At 37.6% G+C, this 20,699-nt stretch overlaps 1 protein-coding gene across 3 annotated transcripts in view; it reads left to right on the forward strand.

The window, feature by feature from the left end:
- Positions 1-20,699, forward strand: part of Tpk1 (thiamin pyrophosphokinase 1) — a 334,426-nt gene that overhangs the window by 47,807 nt on the left and 265,920 nt on the right. For all 3 annotated transcript variants that reach the window (XM_042273147.2, XM_042273144.2, XM_016003603.3), the window contains exon 3: positions 4,656-4,727. In XM_042273147.2, the coding sequence (XP_042129081.1) occupies positions 4,656-4,727 (72 nt within the window). The remainder of the gene's footprint in view (positions 1-4,655; positions 4,728-20,699) is intronic.

Here is a 20,699-nt window from a genome sequence, read left to right on the forward strand (position 1 = left end):
CTTTTGGAAAAATTAAGAGGCTAGGGTTCTCAAGTAGCCAGCCCCATGTATAATTTCTCCAATATTAACATACATTTGTTCACATTAATGAGCCAATGCTGATGTAATAAAGATATGCATTATTATTTATTCTGCATTTTACCAAGTTTCTCAAGTATTTACTTACTATTGTTTTTCTGCCCCAGGAACCTGTTGTCCTTTTTAAATTGTTGCTGCCTTTTCTGTAACTCCTGCTACCAGCAGCAGTCACAGCCTGAGGGAATTCTGTTTCCCCAGGCTCCAACTCTTTCAAAGCTATCAAGGGAACTTAACTAAATCCCTGTCTGTCCCTGTAAAGAATTCAAGATTCAGTGGTTGAGGTGGAATTATGCTCCTCAGAGAGGCTGAATAGCAAGTAGCTCACCTCCTCTCCTTGCTCGCTTCCTCCAAAAAGCCCTCATGTGTCTCCTAACCCATCCTTAAAAACCCTTCTCCCCCTGGCTCCTCTCTATCACTTCCTGTCAGCTAGTTGCTGGTGCAGCCTCCTGACTGCAGGTGAATTTTATTTAATTAATCATATCTTTGCATAATTAAACAAATGTTCCAGAACATAAACAAAAGTAACACACCTTAAAGTAATATTCTACAACAAGAACCCATCTAGGATACCACAGTACATGTAGTAATCATACTCTCTTAGATTCATCTTGTCTGTGATAGTATCTAGGATACCACAGTACATGTAGTTATCATTCTCTCTTAGATTCATCATATCTGTGATAGTATCCAAGACTTTCCTTGTCTTGGGTACCACTGACAGTTTTGACTACTACTGGAAGAGGGCATTGTAAGCTACTCTTCTGTTGAAATATGTCTGGCGTTTCCCTCCTGAGTCAGACTGGGTTTCTGTGGGTTTCAGGACTGAATGTTGTTTTAGCATATGCTGACATACCACTGATCTAGAGGAAAAACATTTCCAAGTGTCTCTTGTTTATTGCATACTATCAAAATGCCTGCAGTGCTCCTGAGAAGGCCAAGACAGAGCTCATCCATGGAGTGACCACTTTGCTCTGCATGGAAAGCTCTCATTAGGAACCAGAGCAAGACTGTCTCAGCAGGGCTTCCCTGGCCATTCTGCTGGATGCCTAGGCCCCTGATTTGATGTTGCTGCTCTTCTGTGCTCTCTAAGAGGCTCTAATCCTTTCTGACAGATGTTGTAAGCTGATCTTTCTCTATTTGCTGTTTGCTGTCTACCACTTGTTATTTGTTATTTTACTTTCGCTTGCTAAGTACATAATAAACTCATTCATTTCAGACTGAAAGTATGACTTTTGCAATCCAGTCTCCGTATAGAATGGTGAAATTGTTCAGAGTTTCTGAGATGCTCCAATGGAAAGGCCTTCCCTCCTCAGCAGTTTCACTTGATAGGTATTGCCATGGGTAGCAAACAGGTATATACCCCTCATTTAAGGTTCTCCCCGTTGTTGTTGTTGTTTTTCCTGTAAATGTGGTCTTAAAAAAACATTAAATTGCCCCTAATTGGATGTAGGCTAGAGGTACATCAGAATGTATGCTTGACCCTGATTGGACCTGATGGGAAATGTGATGAATTATGGGTTTTCCTTCTTAACCTGCTGCAAATTGTGATTCTGGGCCATTTTCCTGGAACCTGGGTATGGACCTGGCTAGAGCCCATCCACTTGGCTAGTATTTAATTAACACTTGCTTCAGATTTTGCTTTCAAAAATGTTTAATTTTGTACTCTAAAAAATTAATATTCTATTTTGTGGCTCAGAATGTTCCAGGTTTAGCCATTGGGCCATAGCGGGCTGTTTCAGTTGTTTGTTGTGTTCCTGTTAGCAGCCCCTTCCTTCTGGTGGTACCCTTGGTAGTCTAGGCCCATCATTGCTACTTTTTCCTTGCTTACAGAGTTACCTATTCCCAACAAAGACTTTTAAGGACTGGCCTTAAAGCCTTCTTCCAGGGTTTGAGAAAGGCACTACAACAAGCGAGGAAAAACTAATATCTGCTCACACCATACTTCGTTGCATGTCTCTTTTATTCTTCTGCTTTTCTCCTAATTTTCTTGGCCTAATTGTCTAGAATTTCTTAACTCTAATTCTCTGTTCTCATCTTCCTGCTTCTTTTCATCTAGCCCAATACTTCTTCTTTCACAGGAGGCTTTAAGCAATAGAAAAAGTTACAAGAGTTGCCTCTCATTGGTCAAAAGCACATTCCTAGGGTAAGCGATAAGGGCATTTACCATAGCAATGTAACGTTCCAAGGTTATAGGAGTAAGACTGACCAGACCTGAGGGTGGGAGGGCACAGTGCCCAGTGACGAATTTTGAGACATAGGTCTATTGTCAGCAGACTTGGCAAGCGAAGAATTGGCAGGCTTTTTGTGGGGTTCTTTGTAACCTGCTTATTTTCATCTTTGTAACCTTAGTAAAACATCTGCGACTCTGACTTGTACATAACTGTAAAGTTTTAAACTTATGATCTATTTACAAAGGCCTTTAGTCTAGTTTGAACTTCCTCTAAGGTAAAAATGAGCTAAATGTGTGCAGTTAGTCTTAGACTGATGAGAAATTGTTATTTTCTTGTATTAGTCTGATTAAAAGGAACAAAGCAGGCTTTAAGTGTCTATAATCCACATGGGACAACAGATCTAGCTATGAAGAATTTGCAAGTATATTTTATATATATATAAAATATATATATATAAATTGTACAGCTAAGGAAAAGTCATCTTTCTGACCATCCATAGATATATGTGTGCCCATAAGACTGAGATACAACCATGAGGTTACAAGTGCACTGTTGCTGGAGGGCTTCTCTCCAGGTTCCCCAAGCCCCGCAGTCCCACAATCCACTTATAAAATAATCACTCAGACGCTTATATCACTTATAAACTGTATGGCCGTGGCAGGCTTCTTGCTAACTGTTCTTTTATCTTAAATTAACCCATTTTTATAAATCTATACCTTGCCACATGGCTGGTGGCTTACCGGCGTCTTCACATCCTGCTTGTCCTGGCGGTGGCTGCAGTGTCTCCCCCTCAGCCTTCCACTTCCCAGAATTCTCCTCTCTCCTTGTCCCACCTACTTCCTGCCTGGCAACCTACTTCCTGCCTGGTCACTGGCCATCAGTGTTTTATTTATATAGAATGATATCCACAGCAGTGCACATTTCATGAAAATGCATTGTAATGGGGAGATATCATAGCTGTTATTGTATAAGAAATTACAGATGAAAGCAACAGTATTCAGAGTCAATGGACTGCAAGCCATGCTCGAAAGGGTACCCCATCTCAGAATCATTCCTCTGGTGGGTCGATATCTGAATTATCAATTTCTATAAGCTGTATTTGCATCCTGGCCCTCAGTAGCTCATGACAATGGCTCCTGGCATGTTCCTCCAGAGCCAGTGCCCATCTATGTAGCAGAAGACAGCTCTCCTTTCTTAACATTGAACTTATGTTCACTAGTCCTTAATGTTCAAAAGCTCTCTTTGTTTCAGCCCATGGTTGATCATTTGACCTCATCTTTATTTTCATGTCATAAACTTGCATCTATGCAATTTATGACCTATCAGTTTCTGTATATCAGTGGTTGGGACTTTGTCATCATCTTTTGAAGAATAATGGTGAATTTATATTTTTCTTTGTTCTTTAAAATTGAGTATATTATATGTTTTTATGGATAAATGAAAATTTTCTGTTGCCATTTTACCTGAAACCCTGAAATTTTGTGTACAAATTAGGGTATTGATAGAAAAATTGTAGTCTTTGTAAGATAATGAGGGAATTTATATATGTGTGTGTGTGTATTTTAAAAAAAAAAACCTTTTTGTCTACTCCAGGAACAACATTAATGTAACAACTTAAGAAAATCTTAGAATAAGAGTGTTAATTTTTTGTCTTTGTTTTTAAGGATTCTTTGAACTTTATGAATGATGAGAGGAATTGTCCATGGTTCAGTATATGAGTAGCACAGAGCTGCCTCATGTAGGGATATGCATGTGGACATGCTCCTGTGTACACTGTTCAGACCTGTTTGGTTTCTTCTTGAACTTGGCTTGTTTTCCTTCTAGAGAAGTACAGACACTAACATTCCCCACGTTTTTGTATGGTATTGTGTGAATACTATAAACATAGTTGGTAGAGTTTGTGAGAATACGCACATGGTTTTACATTAGAAAGTTCAAAGTAAGGTGGGATGGCATGAAAATAGTAGCACGAAGGAGTGGGAATGAGTGTGATAACTTACCCTGGCACCCCTGAGTGACAGCAGTTCCTAAAAATGGAAGAAGGATAATGTGAAACCAGCAGCCAGCAGAGTCCATCATGTCAATAAGTGGTGGATCTTTCTTAAGGTTGAGAATTCATATTAAAAGTATTTTATCTCCTGCAAAAAAAAAAAAAAAAAGTTTACTCTTCTTTTTCTGTGAACTGCTTTCATGATACATTCCTCTGAGAAATGATGTGAGAGAGGTAGACATTTTAAACAATGTAAGTCTTGATGATACATGAGCTCCCTAAAAAGGAAGGTATGCAATGAGTAACTGTCATTGCTGTCCCACTTTATGTTCATGGAGCTTTTGATACAGACCCAGATGATGGGTGCGGGTTCATTTCATCTGAATGTGTGCTTTACCCTTTTTCTTTTCTCTTAGGAAATTTGAAATACTGCCTTGTGGTTCTTAATCAGCCTTTGGACACACGCTTTCGTCATCTTTGGAAAAAAGGTAATCTTAGTTAGCATTTAATTGTCTTTGAGACTGAATAAACTGGTTGACAGCCAATTCCATTCTCATATTCTCTCTCTCTCTCTCTCTCTCTCTCTCTCTCTCTCTCTCTCTCTCTCAGAAACAAACAGGCAAACAAACAAATGAGAATAGAAAAACACATCAAATTCAACCCATAAAAGCACAAAACCAGAAAGTGTGATATATGAAAAATGACAAACAGGACAAAAACATGCCCCAACAAAGCAATATGAGACAAAAAGTCTACAGAAATACCATTGGGTTCGTTTTGCATTAGCTATTTACTGCTGGGCATGGGACCTACATAAGTGTGATTAATACACCAGTGAGACTCCATTGGCAAAAGATTGTTTTTCCTTTGTGAGCAGATGCCAGTTGAAGATAGCTTCTTGGTTAGGGATGGAAACTTGTGTCTACTTACCCCTCTCAGTGCTGGGACCCCATCTGGCTTAAACTGTACAGGCCCTGTGCATTCTTTCTTTTCTTTTCAATCTTAAAAGATTAAAATATATTTGCATCCATTCTCCCCTTCCTTTTCCTACCTTCAGCCTCTCCCAAGCCAACTTCCTCTCCAATTCATGGCTTCTTTTTCTTTATTGCATATTGAATCCCAGCCCACTATAGTGGACATTGTTCCGCTCTCAGGCCATTGCCACAGCCTTTATCATGGCATTGACTCCTTATATTAGATCCTAGTAGCCTGGCCTGGCTTCCTTCTGAAACTCTCAAAGGGTATCCACTAAGGTTCTTCTGTCCAGGTACGTTTTTCTTTCAGTCTTTGTCTGCTGAAGGATTCTCAGAGGAGCTCTGAGGGGTTAGTCCGGGTCATATCTCAAAGGAACTTCCTGGGAACTGCTCACACCTGTTCTCTTTCTCTCAGTTGGGACCTTCAGCCTCAGGAGGAGGTAGCAGTACTACTTCTTCAGCTCAGATGTACACAGCTAGACACTTGGGAACTTTCGGTCTCTGAGTTCTTTGCATCAGAACTGGTACTGCACGTTGCATGTGGTGGATGATCAGAGAGCTCTTTGTTACTTAGACCTTTTTGCTCTTGCATACCTGCATCATATCAGCTGGCATCTCATCTGTCTTTTCCTCAATCTGTGTCATCCCTTGCTTTTGTGTATCTTTGTGTTTCTGACTATCCGTGCAGTGGAAGTGATTGCTTAATATAAGTGATTGCTTAATATAAGTCCAGAATCATTATTGTTTTCATTTAGTTACCTATTCCCAATAGTAGTTTACACTTAATTTAACTGCTACCAAATCATGATTCTGTACCATAGCTTTGCAATATTATATTAATTTAGTAAAAGTTAAACCATGTAAATTCAAAGTCCAAGAGCTAGTATCTTAAGAAATATTATACTTAACATTATATAGTAGATTCAAAGCTGATTTTTTTTTTTAGGGAACAAAGATATTTTTAGGGAAACCAATTTGTTTGTTTGCTTAGCAATAAAAAGGACAATGTTCGGAAATAAAGAACTCCACAGAGTTGTCCTCTGATCTCCACATGTGTACTGTGGTATGTATCCTCCCCATTTAATGAGCAAATAAGCAATTAATGGCCACTGAGGGAGTAAGAATCAGTTTTCTCTAGGGACAAGTTCCCTGATAGATTATATAGTCTTAAATGGTCAGCCTTAGCATATGTACATATAAGTAATAAGTACAGAAGAATCAGGATATAAATATAGTATACTTGTGTATATATAAAATTCTCAAAAATTAAAGTAATACAATATTTTAGGAAAATGTATTCAAAAAGTGCATTGTATTTCAGAGGTTACTATTAAGAGAGTGAAAGGTCAAGCCACATATAGAAAGAATTACATGCTAACTTTGATTCTGAATGGGACTGTGTCTCAGTTACTTTTCTGTTGCTGTGACCTAGGCAATTTATAGAAGAAAGAGGTTATTGAGGACTTACAGTTTCAGAAGGTGAGTCCATGACCATAATGGCAGGGAGCATGGGAGCACACAGGTAGACATGGCGCTGGAGCAATAGGAGATAGTTAAGAGCTCACATCTTGAGACAGTAACCACAGGCACACACACACACACACACACACACACACACACACACACACACACACACAGAGAGAGAGAGAGAGAGAGACAGAGACAGAGACACAGAGACAGAGAGAGCTAACTGGGAATGGTGTGGGCTTTGAAACCTCAGAGCCCACGCCCAGTGTTACAGCTCCTCCAACTGGACATAATCCTTCCTAGTAATCTTAGTATCCTAGTAATCCTTCCAAGCAATTCTACCAACTGGGGACCCAGTATTCAAATTATGAACAAAGGGGGCCATTTCATTCAAACTGCCACATATGGACACATGCCTGGAGCATATGCAGAACTCTTATAGTTAAATAATGAAAGCAAGAAGTGTCCCAATTAAAAGGACAAAAACTAGACAAAGGATCTGAATAGACATTTTCCATGGAAAATATGCAAACTCCCAAGATGCACATGCCCATGGAAAGATGCTCACCATCATGGAAATCTGAATGGCAATGAGATACCATGTCACACATACTAAATTCTGTTGAGAAAAAGAGTTGGGGATTGTTAAAAAAAAACGACAACCCAGATACACTGCTGATAGGAATGTCAGTGGTAGAGTAACTTTTGAAAACCACTTGAAAGTTCCTCGGAGTTACCACTTAACCTATTTCTACTCCAAGATTCAAGCTCAAGAGAAATAAGAGTACAATATTATTCAATTACAATAGAAGAATGAGACACTGATATGTTACAAAATCAATGAACCTTGAACATAGTGGTCTAAGTGAGGGGATTCAGGCACAAAAGACAACATCTTACAGCTCAGTTACAATTAAATACCCAAACTGTCAAATCTATAGACATAGATAGATTCATGCATGCTCAATACTGAGGAGTGGTGAGTTAGGGAGTTATTTGAAGTTGCGTACTCTCATGTTAATAAAATGTTTGCAAGTCAATTTTATAGTAGTTGCACAACTGTGAATTGCTAAAAAGATGAATCATATGATTAAGTGTGTTGTATTTGTATATGAATTATATTTCAGTAGGGTATTCAAAAAACAGCAATAGGCAGTAAAGCATGGTGTAATCTCTTCTAGTCTTTCATAACAATGAGATGCTCATTTCCTTGTGAAATTTAACATATAAAGATATGAAGATTCTGTCTTCATTTTTGGAAATATTATGCATCAAGTTTCTCAAATCTACCATGTGGTCATAACACAGAATTTTGGACTAAACTGATCACAAATCCATATTTCTAAAAGATTTGCTTGCTGAGTTTTATCTATCTATCTATCTATCTATCTATCTATCTATCTATCTATCTATCATCTATCTATCTATTCATTTATTAAACAAGACTGTTCTGGTATACTTTAAGAACCAGTGCTTCACTTTCTGTTTTTTTTTTTGGAGCTGAGGATCAAACCCAGGGCCTTTAGTGTTTTACCACTGAGCTAAATCCCCAACCAAAGAAACCAATAAACAAACAAATAAATAAATAAATGAAAAAAATAATAATAAAAATCAAATAAGAAACATTAAAAATTAAGAACCAGTGCTTTAAATTTTAGGTGGACATCATTTTATTTTATAATTATTATTTTAAGTACAACTCTTACTAGCTGATAAGATAATGCCTTGATAGGCTTAGATTATAGCTCAACTTAAATTCCATAAAACACCATATGTTATCTGTCTCTTACATCAGAGAAAATAACATTTATAATTTATATAATTTGAAATATTCCCTTTCTTTTTCTGAATACTTCCTTTATGCTATCTACATATAAAAGTTGGTGTTTTGGTGGCAGATTTTATTTACTCTCTAGCAGTCAAATCTTGGGTCTCTATAACATTTACAGTAAGCAGTTACTTCTTTGTGAATATGTCTTGGAACACTAGAAAGTCTAGTGCATGAAATAAAATACTTGGTACAGAAGAAGATCACACTTTTTTTTCATAGCATGATAGATTTAGGAAACTAGATAGAAATGCCTGTCATACTGTTTTTTGTGTACTTTCTGGTTCTTAATATTTATTGTTTTAATTCTCAGATCAAAGAATGACTTTAGTTTAATTAGAACATTCTTGTTTGATATATTTTTTACTAAGGGTAAGCTTTCCATGGAAGAGTGTGAGAGGCATTCATTATGAGCATTAAAATCTTAATTAAAGAAACTGAATTCTGAAGGAATTTATCTTCTTGATTTAAACAAGCAAGCAAAATGTTTCAAGAAAAGGAAATATCCTTAGGAGCCTGCCACTACAAAGTCCTTAAGCCTCTTGTCTGATGTTATGCTGTGAATTAGTGATCATTCAAAATGCTTATTAAATTACTAAGTAAATGAGCTGTGGATCTTGCGGATCTGGGATTACACAGGCCGAAAGACAAAATCCTTTCCTTGAATGGGTTTACAGTCTATGGAGTGAGTCCATAAGGATTTATACAGCACTTGGGACTTTATCAATGAATTGGCCAGTGTTATTGAAAGGGAGTTTGAGAGGCAGGGAAGGAAGGCTCCACCCTTAAGCATTTATAATCTGTAATGCAAATGGGATCCAGCACAAGACATAAACCCCTATATTCCAGCAGTGTTGTGTAATGGTATCTATGGACTGCTAGAATTCTAAGAGGGACTTTGGGGATGGAGACCTATATGGATACACACACATCAGGTGTCCAGTTGAAAACTTCAGTAGGCAGAAATGCCATTTCTGATAATGAATTGGAAGGAAATCAAAAGTGATATTTCAAGAACAAAAAGGAAATAAAGAAAAAACAAAACCACTAGTGAGATGCAGAGTTCTTTATTTTATTATGCAATGTGGAAGGGAACAGCTGCTGTGTACCAAAGTTAGGAATCCTGACTGATGCTGGCCACAATAGTGCCCTCTCTTTCCTGTTGTATTATAAGGGACATTTCACCTTAGGCTTTGGCTGGCATCACAAGTTTGGGGACTTGTAAGGAAGACCAGAAAAACCTATATGCCAAAAAGCAGCCAGATTATATAAAGAAGATTTTATAATAGTAAAGTATTTCTCTGGGATTAAGAAGTCTATTTTATGAAGAGAGGCAGAAATACAATGAAAATACAATAAAATAGTGTAAGTCAGAGAATAATAGAAACAACCCACAACCTCAGTCTTATCTTCCACATCTGCACAGTAGAACAACTTTGAGTTATAACAACCTGAGTAAATCTATTTGAAACATCTGTTCTTAGCCAACACTTGCATTGCCTCTTTCTATGAGTAATAGAGGTGATGTGTGGTAGAGTGTGCTTAGCACCTTTGCTATTATCTGCTGAAAACACTTAGTTTCGACTTACTGTTGCTGGAGGGCTTCTCTCTAGGTTCCACCAAGCCCCGCAGTCCCACAATCCACGTATAAAATAATCACTCAGATGCTTATATAACTTATAAACTGTATGGCCGTGGCAGGCTTCTTGCTAACTGTTCTTATATCTTAAATTAACCCATTTCTATAAATCTATACCTTGCCACGTGGCTGGTGGCTTACCGGTGTCTTACATGTTGCTTGTCCTGGCGGTGGCTGCAGTGTCTCTCCCTCCTTCTTCCTGTTTCCCCAATTCTCCTCTCTCCTTGTCCCGTCTATACTTCCTGTCTGGTCACTGGCCATCAGTGTTTTATTTATATAGAACGATATCCACAACAACTTACACTTGCCTTATGCTGTGTACTGTTTCATTCATCTGTACTAAACTGCATTCAAGTTTCTGTGAGCACTTTATTACACTAATACAATTGGTTTTAGCAGCCTCTTGCAATATTTAGTGCATAAAAATGTGACTCTTGGACTTAGCCACTTTTTTCTGTTTCTTCATTTGTGTGTATGTACATATATGCACATACTCACATACACATGGCAGTAAATGTGGAGATCAGAGGACAACCTGAGTGACTTGGGTCACCCCTTTTACCTTGTGGATTTCTGGAATCAAACTTAAACTGTCAGGCGGGGTGGTAAGCACCCTTACTGCCAATCCGTCTTGCCAGCACTGTGTAGTCAGATCAAATATTTTTTTTATTTCTTACTTATATACTGTATGTACATCGTTTTGTCCCTCTCTCTTCCTCCAACTCCTCCCATCCCACCTCCCCCATTCATGGCATATGTATATGTATATGTATATGTATATGTATATGTATATATATATACATACATATATATGTATATATATACACACACACATATATATGTGTGTGTCTGTGTCTGTGTCTGTGTGTGTGTGTAAAATTTAAGAATACATATTTCTTAAAATGAATTTCTTAACAGTATATGAGTTGATGGATATATTAGATAGATGGATCCCTTATTTACAATAATTTAATAAAGAAAGTGTCTTAGTCATTATTCTATTGCTGTGAAGAGACTGTATGACCAAGGAAACCCTTATAAGAGAAAGCATTTAATTGAGGGTTTGCTTACAGTTTCAGAGGTGTGCTTCATTTTCATAATGGTGGCAGCTGGGAGCTACATCCTAATCTATAGGCAGAGAGAGAAAGCGGGAGAGGGAAGGAGGAAGAGAGAGAGAGAAAGAGAGGGGGGAAGGAGACAGACAGGCAGACAGACTGAGACTAGATCTGGAATGGGCTTTTGAAACCTAAAGTCTAACCCATGACATACTTCCTTCAAGAAGGATACAACCTCCTAATCTTCTAATCCTTATCAAATAGTGCCATTTCTTAATACATTCAAATATATGAGCGTAGGGGGGCATTCTTTTTCAAACTACCACAAGTGTGTGTATGTGTGTGTATCACAAGTACTTATGGATTATATATTAATATTAGACTATTTTATCATGTATGGGAATATTTTCAAATATAAAAAATCCTTAAATATAGAAAAATAACAAAAAAAAGTAAGAATCCTTAAAAATGACCAGATCTACAGAAATGTAGTGGTAGAGAAAGGCCTTCTCATTTAGGTTTAGAAACCTAGACACTCCCCCCCTTTTGAAAATAGATTCTTTTCTCATACAATACATCCTGATTACAATTTCCTTCCCTCTACTCCTCCCAGTTCCTCCCGACCTGTCCTCTCCTCTGGATTCCTTCCTTTCTGTCTGTTATTAGAAAAGAACAGGCTTCTAAAAGTTTACAACCAGACATAACGAAATAAAATATAATAAGTTAAACAAAAGCTATCACATCAAAGTTGTACAAGGCAAACAAACAGAAGAAAAAGAGCCCAAGAGCAGGCACAAGACTCAGAGATCCACTCCACACTCAGGAGTCCCATTAAAACACTAAACTGAAAGGCATAATATATGCAGAGAACCTAGTGGAGACCTGGGTAAGTAAGCTCTGTGCTTGCTACTTCCATCTCTGTGTGTTCAGATGAACTTTACTCGGTTGATTTAGAGGGCCTTGTCCTGCCCCTCCCCAAAAGTGAAACCAAGAAAAATATGGACTACAACTTCAAGTAGAATGGTAGATTTAAGTAAAAACGAGAAATAGAACAGTTTTGTGGGCATTATAGAATATTAACTTAATGACTTAGTATAGGTCAAGACTTTCAAAGTATGAATAGAAATTAGGAAATTGTACTAGTTCGAATTTAAATGTATATTCTTATGAATGGCAACATTTGACATTTTAAAGATTCCAAGTAATTATGAGACTAAATAGAAAATGATACCTAATAAATATAATTTATAGAATAACAGAAGATATAGAAGATGTTTTTAAAAATCAGACATTTAAATAAATAGATATATTTGATTAAATAAAACTCAGCAAAGGTCCAATTAGATAGCTGTTGATTTCTGCCAAGATATAAATCCCACTACTGGGCCATAGGGATCTCTTGTCATGTTGGTCATTGTTGTAGTTCATATTCATCACAGCTGGATAGGACTATTGATTGCTTTCTCAATAGTAGCTTGTAGATCACCTTCCTGTACTATGAAAGGTAGTCCCAAGGAGGAGGCTTTCTGGTCAATTACAGCTCAGATATTTTAAGTTGTATGTCTGAATTGTGTGGCACCTTCAGTAATAGGGACTTAACTTTAATATCTGGATGGCAACAGAGTGCCAGCAGTAGCTTATATTGTTTTGGAGTCTCTTGGGTTCCCCCAACCAAGGTTTTGAACAGAGGACCTGGCTGGCACTGGGGCTTTGTTAGATAGTCTATGGCTCTTGTGTATGGGGTAGGATTATCATCCAGTGTGGTGTAACTCCATTTATAGATAGTTGAATATTCATACACATGTACAGCTATATGTCATTTTAGGTAAATATAAAGTAATGATTCCCTATGACTTTTTCAGCCATCTTAATATTTTTCATCTCTCTTTGCTGTCTCTCCTCTGTGTTGTCCCCCTGCTCCAACTAAAGCCTCCCTTGCTCTTCTCCTTTCCCCTTTCCTATCACCCACACTCTACTATTCTCCTCATTGGATCACCCTCAACCCCCCATTTCCCATGGTCCCTTTTTATTTCCCTGTTTTCTCTGGTTACTCTGTGGATCTTAGATGAGAATTTACTACCCCCACTTTACTAAGACACCGTCATCCCTAAGTGCATTCTCAATACTTATCCTTATACCCAGAGATAATTGTACATTGCACTCCTCACCAAAAAAGCTTCTTTTTGAAGCAGGAGGAGACTATTACAGAAGGTCACAATTCAGAAAACAACTGACTTGTGGGTTATCCAGTCTCAGTTTATTAAGTGCAGCACAACTCTTATACCCCAGACTTAAGGAACATTGCATAGGAAGGGGTAGAAACTTTCTAAGAGCCAGAGGACCAGGAAGTCTGCTATGAGATTGTGCCTTCTAGCTGTGGCAGGGAGATTGTGCCCATGAAATCTCTACATGGCAAAATCTATTAGGCATCGTTGCCTAAATGAGACCTGACCAATTCCATCAACAGTTGATATCCCAAAGTAGATAGTGGTCTGTAGGATGAGCCCTCTGACTGGTTGATATCTAATACCATGTGGTCACTGTAGAAACATACAGGCAGCCAACACTGAACAGACTCTGGGGGTTGAACTTACCCGTTGATTCCTTTACATGTGTGTGTAACAATGGTTAAAGAAAAGGAAGCTATGAAATTTGGAAGAAAGAGAGGGTGGACATTGGAGGGGTAGGAGGAAAGGAAGGGGGAAACAATGTAATTATATTTTAATTAAAGTTGTGAAAAATCGCTGGGCGGTGGTGGCGCATGCCTTTAATCCCAGCACTCGGGAGGCAGAGGCAGGTGGATCTCTGTGAGTTTGAGACCAGCCTGGGCTACAGAGTGAGTTCCAGAAAAGGCTCCAAGGCTACACAGAGAAACCCTGTCTCAAAAAATAAAAAAAAAAAAATTGAAAAATCAGTAGCGGTCTTGAGAGATGGCTCAGAGAACAAGGGTGCCTGCTGCCAAGGCTGATGACCGTGGTTCTCTCCCTGAGAATCCCATGGCTGAAGAAACCAGTTCCTACAGTTATCCTCTGAGCTCCACATAAGTGCCAAGTCATGAGTCCTCCCCCAACCCTACATAAGTGTAAAAAAACTAAAAAAGCAATCATGCTAGTGTGGAAAATAAGTATATGTAGATAATAGGTAAGAGGGTTTTTAAAAATTCTTTTATAAAAATAACTATTATCATTAAATAAGAAAAAGCAAAGTTTATCAAAATGGGGAGGAGGCACCTAGGGAGATGCCTCATTAGGTGTGGTACCTGTTGTGTGAGCATGAGGACTTTGGATCCTCAGCGTTCGTGTGAAAGCCATTTATAGCAGCCATACCAGTAATCCCCGTGGTGGGGAGGTAGAGACAAGTGAGTCTCTGGAGCTTGCTGGCCAGTGTTGCCAACTGAGTGTGCTCCAAATTCAGTCAGAAACACTGACTCGAAAAATAATGTGGAGAGAGATCAATAAAGATGCCAGACAGAGACCTCTGGCTTTTACATTCAGGGACACGTTTGTACATATTTGCGTACCCACAGGAATACATGCATATACCTCGTGTGCACATACCTGTGCTTGTGCACACCATACACACAGAAGATACAAATTTTAGAGGATAAATAATTGAAATGAATTCTAAACATTGGAAAGAATGATAAATTCACCTTAATTGTGCAGTTGCAAGTTAATGCCATGTGAGATGTACTTTTCCTGTGATTATACTGACAGACATGGGAGACAGGCTCATCTGATAGCTGTTGGCAGACGCAAATGATTGTTTTTTTTCCTGGGCTTCTTTTAACATGAAAACCAGTCTTCCCATTCTATAGTTCCAGCTGCTGTGATTCTCTGACAATTCAAATATGAGTCAACATGGGAAAATATGAACATGTATGTGCATGTGTATATAGACATGTGTTCATACATGGACATTCACTGTAGCTTTTTAATAGAGATAGAATATTGGAAAACAAAGAAATGCCTGTGTTATCGAGTAGTACCATATATAACAGTAAAAACTATGTCATAGAAGAATATGCTATTTTGAAAAAGAATGAAAAATATACCATGTATACAGGGTTGTCAGTGTGGTATTGTTTATGGCAAAAAAATCAAGATACAAAAACATTCTGTTTAGTTTATTCACCTTTTCTAAAACAAAGGCACTAAAGCATAAGTCTCTATGAATACGTTAGTGTTGTGTGCATGTGAAAATTTATGTGTGTATGTAATCAGGGGCAGCATACATCATAGTATAAAAGGTTGAGTGGAAAAAATGAACTGTTTGTGAGCATAGAGAGGAGAGAGCGCAAGCAAAAAAGAGTGAAAGTGTATATTTAAACGTATTTATAATGTGAACAGATTTATAAATGTTTTGAGACATTTACATAAAATACTGGAAACAAGCAGGCATTGCTATTCTATATCTCCCCAAAATGACTTCTAGCTAAACTAATCAGAAAAGACATAGGTCACTTCATTCTGATCAATGACACATCCACCAGGAAGAATTATTGCAATTCTAAGCATATGTACAAAACTCAGGTGCATAAAGCAAGCACTACTAGCCATTAATCTACAGAAAATCCAACACAGTAATAGTGTGTGAGTTCAACACCTGACTTTCACCACAGTTCAGGTGATATAGACAAAAATAAACAGAAAAAAAAGTTGTGTTAAATGACATCATGGACCAACATGCCCCTAATACTGGTGACAGAATATTTCACTCAGGCAATGCAGAATATACATTCTTTCAGCAGCATGGAAATTCCTCTAGATATGTCACATGTAGGGACATAAAGCAAATCTCAACAAATTTAGGAAAATTAAAATAAGTAAATGTATCTTAATCTAACCACAATAGAATAAAGCTTAAAATCAGTAGCAAAAGAAACTCCAACAGATTCCTTATTTGTTTAATCTCATAATTTCTCTGGGTCAAGAATCAAGAGAATTTCACCACAGGTAGTCTTGTCTGGTGGCCTCTGATAAATATGCCCTCAAGATGTTGGCTACACCTTTTATCAGTAAGGGTTTACTCAGGGCTGAATTGTGACCACCCACGTTCTGCCAGGAGAATCTCTTTGCCCCATAGAGATGCTCACATGTCTTCACAACACTTTGATTGCCTTTCCCTGGAGTTGGTGACCCAAGAGGCTTGTGAGAAAGGTGCTCCAATGTCTTTGATGCCATTTCAGAAGTTACATACATTATAATATTTGTTAGAAGTGAGTCACTAAGTGGAGTCCACCTTTAAGGAGAAAGAAGTTAGCCTCTGTCTTTTGAAGCTTCAGAAGTAGGCATCAAGGAATTGTCAGGCATATTTGAAACTTCAACCTAGAAAATATGAGTAAAAATGGTTAAGGCTATATGATAGAGTATCACATCCAATGTCTTCTGAAAAACCTTACAGATGAGTTGTAATTTTCATGTTTTTCTGTGTAACTCTGTCCTTTGTTCCTTTGATATCATTGCTGTTGGAGAACTTCTAGAAGGATAGTCTGTTGACTCCTAGACCTGCAAGCTGCCATCTTTGCAAACACCAAGCTCGGTGCCAGTGTTTTCTTTGTTGTCCTATTACGTGCCTATGGCAGGTATTCAGTGAAGGCCAGGATTGCTTTCCTCCCTCAGTTCTCGAAAGGATTATTGACTGAAATGCTGAACGACTGTCCTGATCTAGGTCTGTCACTAGGATTAGTAAATTTGAGATTAGTAAATGGCACAAGTATTCTTGTTGTTACTCTGTGGTGTAAAAAGCTATTATTCTTGCTGGCCCAGCATTCTCCTCCTTTGGGTACAGTTTCTTAGTGTTTTGGTAATGAGTATTTTACTTTGTGAGGAAGGAGGAAGAACTGATTCATCATCTCCACCCTCTCCACCCCCCTTTTTTTCTTTATCCCTTTAGCTCTGGTAGAAAATACCAATTATTGTAATTTATCTCTGGCTGCTAAGATGGTAAATTCTTTAAGGTATACCTGAATGTCATCCCCTGGCTACTATGATTGGCTCCAGGATGGGTACATGACCTGGACAATCATTGTTTTTTGTTTTTCTTTGTCTGTCTGTCTGTCTGTCTGTCTGTCTGTCTGTCTGTCTCTCTCTCTCTCTCTCTCTCTCTCTCTCTCTCTCTCTCTCTCTCTCTCCCTCTCTGTCAATCAATCAATCAATCAATCAAACATCTATTTATCTATCAAACTTTCAGAGTGGCCTGAAAGTTACTATGTAGTCCAGACCTTGAACTTGAATCAGTCAGTCCTCCTGTTTCAGCCTCTTATGTTCTGAGTTTACCAGGCAAGCTGGCTCAATAAGTATTCCTTGGATTACATTTTTAAATGGAAGGTATCTAAGTCAACTTCTTTCTACCAGTATCTCTACATTGGAAAATTGACAGAGACTTCTTCCTTACAGCTGTTGTTCATGCTTGTAGTCTTAGGGCCAGAGGCTGCAGCAGAAAGCTGGGAAACTATTAAAGGAAATTTGTAAATAAATCTTCCTATTTTGCCTAAGGTATTTCAAGTGAGAATTCTTTTGTAGCCCATTAAAATTTAAAATAGAGCTGGGTGGTGATGGCATGCACCTTTAATCCCAGCACTTGGGAGGCAGAGCCAGGCAGATCTCTGTGAGTTAGAGGCCAACCTGCTTTATAGAGCGAGATCCAGGACAGGCACCAAAAACTACACAGAGGAACCCTGTCTCGAAAAATTTAAAATAGAATTTCAGCCTCTTGGTATACTGTCTTCACTGTGAAATCACATCAACCATGAAAACTGATAGGATTTTTGTTTTGTGGCTTTATTTGTAACCAACCCTGTTTCTTTATGAAAAAATATTTCCTAATTATAAAAACAGGTAATATATGCAAGAGTTGAATGAACAGTGAGAGCTAGGCATGAGGAATGCCTTGCAGAAGAATAAAATATTTAAAAAGGAGCTTATCAGGACAAACCTGAGAGGAAACCACTCTAGTTAGAGAACAGAATGTAGACATAAAGACTACTAGCATGGTACCTAAGCATTTTAAAAGAAAAAATAGAAAATACGTAAATATTAAGAGATGAATGTCATACTGCTTGTAAATGCTGTGCAGATGATTTTACTGCTTATAAGTAATATAGGAAGAGGCCATCACTGGGCATCTTCCTCCACCTTTTTTTTTTTTGTCGTTTTAAATTTTCTTTTATTATATTTATTTGACATCCTGACCACAGTTTCCCCTCCCTCCTCTCCCTCCAGTTCCCCCCTCCCATCTTCACTGTGCCTCCCTCCCCCACTATCCACTGCTCCTCCATTTCTCTTCGGAAAAAGGCAGGCCTCCCATGGGTCCAACCCTGTTTCTTACATTCACTTTTCATTTTAAATAAAGATTCTTCTCTCTGTGGTTTCCAAGGACACTTCTCTTTTAGGTAGGGAAAGAAATAATTTCTTGGAAAGTGACTTTTGAGATATAGCTTCTAAAAATTGCTATCATTGCAAAATTATTAAGAATTCAAAATTAGTCCTCAGGAAAACATGTAAGACTTTGGAAGTGCCTAGGAGTTCATATAGTTTACCTCCTGAGAGGAAACAGCATTTTGGAATACGAAAAACTGAAGTCTCAGCAGTAACAGAAAGATGAAGTTATGAACAATTCATTTTGTACATGGGACATTTGTTACAGTAAGCCTCATGCTACTAACAAGATTTGCTCAGGAGAATAACAATTTAGATGTAAATTTTATTGGTAATATTTATTTGCAGTTTACCAGAATTTCAATAACTATACATTATTGGAAAAGTGCCTTTATTTTACTTGCTTTGATTTCTTTTTTTGAGCATTTTGATATTATACATTTATTTTTAAGGTTTTTATCTCTGTAGTTTGTTTCATTTGAAATGAATTTAAATGATGCTGTGTTTTAAATACTGTTTTTCATGTGTTCATTGTTAACATGTAGAATTATGATTAATTTTTCTGTGTAGGTGAAGAAACCCTGATTTGAAAAGTGATTCTCATTCTATACTGAATAATAAAGCACACAAAAGTTCTCATTTAGGCAAAATCTTCAATTCTCCTACAGCTCTTTAAAGATTTTACATAATATTCAAGCACACATAAACCATTTAAAGTATAATTTCATTCTGGAGATTTTCTTTTTTTTTTAAATGTATTAATCTATTGAAAATGATTTTCTAAGGAAATGAGTTGATACAGGATGCATAATGATTTTTTATATATTTATATTATAATATAGACAGAACAAATCATTTAAGTTTAATTCTTCTCTACTACTTATTTAGATTAAATATTTTTGGATTATTCACTTGGTTTTATAAAGTACTCTTGTTCTGTTTTGCTTCTAATGGTACTTAAGCGATCTACTTCTCATAAGACATATTCAACATTAGCAATTTGAACATCTAGTTAATGGCATTAGCATGAATTACACTCATGACTTATTCAGTTATCTATTTAACATATATATTAGCCATGGTAAATATATGACACACAGATTCCTATCTGATGTCTTCCAGTGGATTTATATGTGTTTTTCCAGACCCTAAGGCTCTCTAGTAACTTAGTTACTCTCTGATAAGACCTGAGTTTATTGGCTAGTGTTGACTTTGCTGCTATCTACAATATTCACAACCACTGCTCATGGGTCTAGAGTTATGGTGTCGTAAATAAGGATACACAGAGGAAAGAAGATAGAGCACATGGTTTATTTCATGCATTTTTAGCTATCAACTAAATCACTGCTGTCAGAGGAAAGTGGAATTTAATGGTCATCCTTAACAAGTTTAGAGGAAAATCTGTGCAATTTTACTTCTTCCATGTTATATTTTGTGGTTACATCACATTTGGTTCATAGTAATGATGATTCAATAATGATGTTTTATCATTGAAGCTTGAAGATTGGGCATGGGAGAGTTGTTTATTTAATCCTTCCAAGCTACTAACAGTTTGACAAGGATGAGAGACACTGACTGATGCCATGCAGAGGCTGCATTTGATGCTTTCAGTGAAGGGATGGAGGTAAATTGCAAACAGCTCTAGTCTAATTTAGACCCTGGCAGGTGATGTTTGTTCTGTGCAGTGTGTTTATTGTCTCTCTGTCCAGTTTCATTTCACATGCATGTGTTGAGGATGAGGAATGCAAACAGATAGGGTTATATAAAGTATGTATTTTATTCAGAACTTCTTTTATTAAGAGTACCTCTAAAAAAAGTATTAATTCTGTTTTACTTGGAAAATCCTCATCTTTCAAGAGTCACCAAATGTGAGAAATAGCAGAATGCTTTGAACAGATACAGTAGAAGATTGTGCCCCTTCCGACAAGGCAAGCTGTGCCACTCTGGCTGCCGGGCCTTGCCTCTGCTCAGGAGCACCCCCTCTCAACTGTCATGTGTGTGGTGCAGAGTGTTCCTCCTCGCTGACTCCCCTACTGCTCCTTAGGTTTGCTTCTTTTGCACATGGAAAGTCAGTCAATGTTGACGTTTGGTCATAAAGAGGTCCAGTGGTGTCTTCTA

This window comes from Peromyscus maniculatus, chromosome 3 (assembly GCF_049852395.1).
Source record: "Peromyscus maniculatus bairdii isolate BWxNUB_F1_BW_parent chromosome 3, HU_Pman_BW_mat_3.1, whole genome shotgun sequence".
Lineage (NCBI taxonomy): Eukaryota > Metazoa > Chordata > Mammalia > Rodentia > Cricetidae > Peromyscus > Peromyscus maniculatus.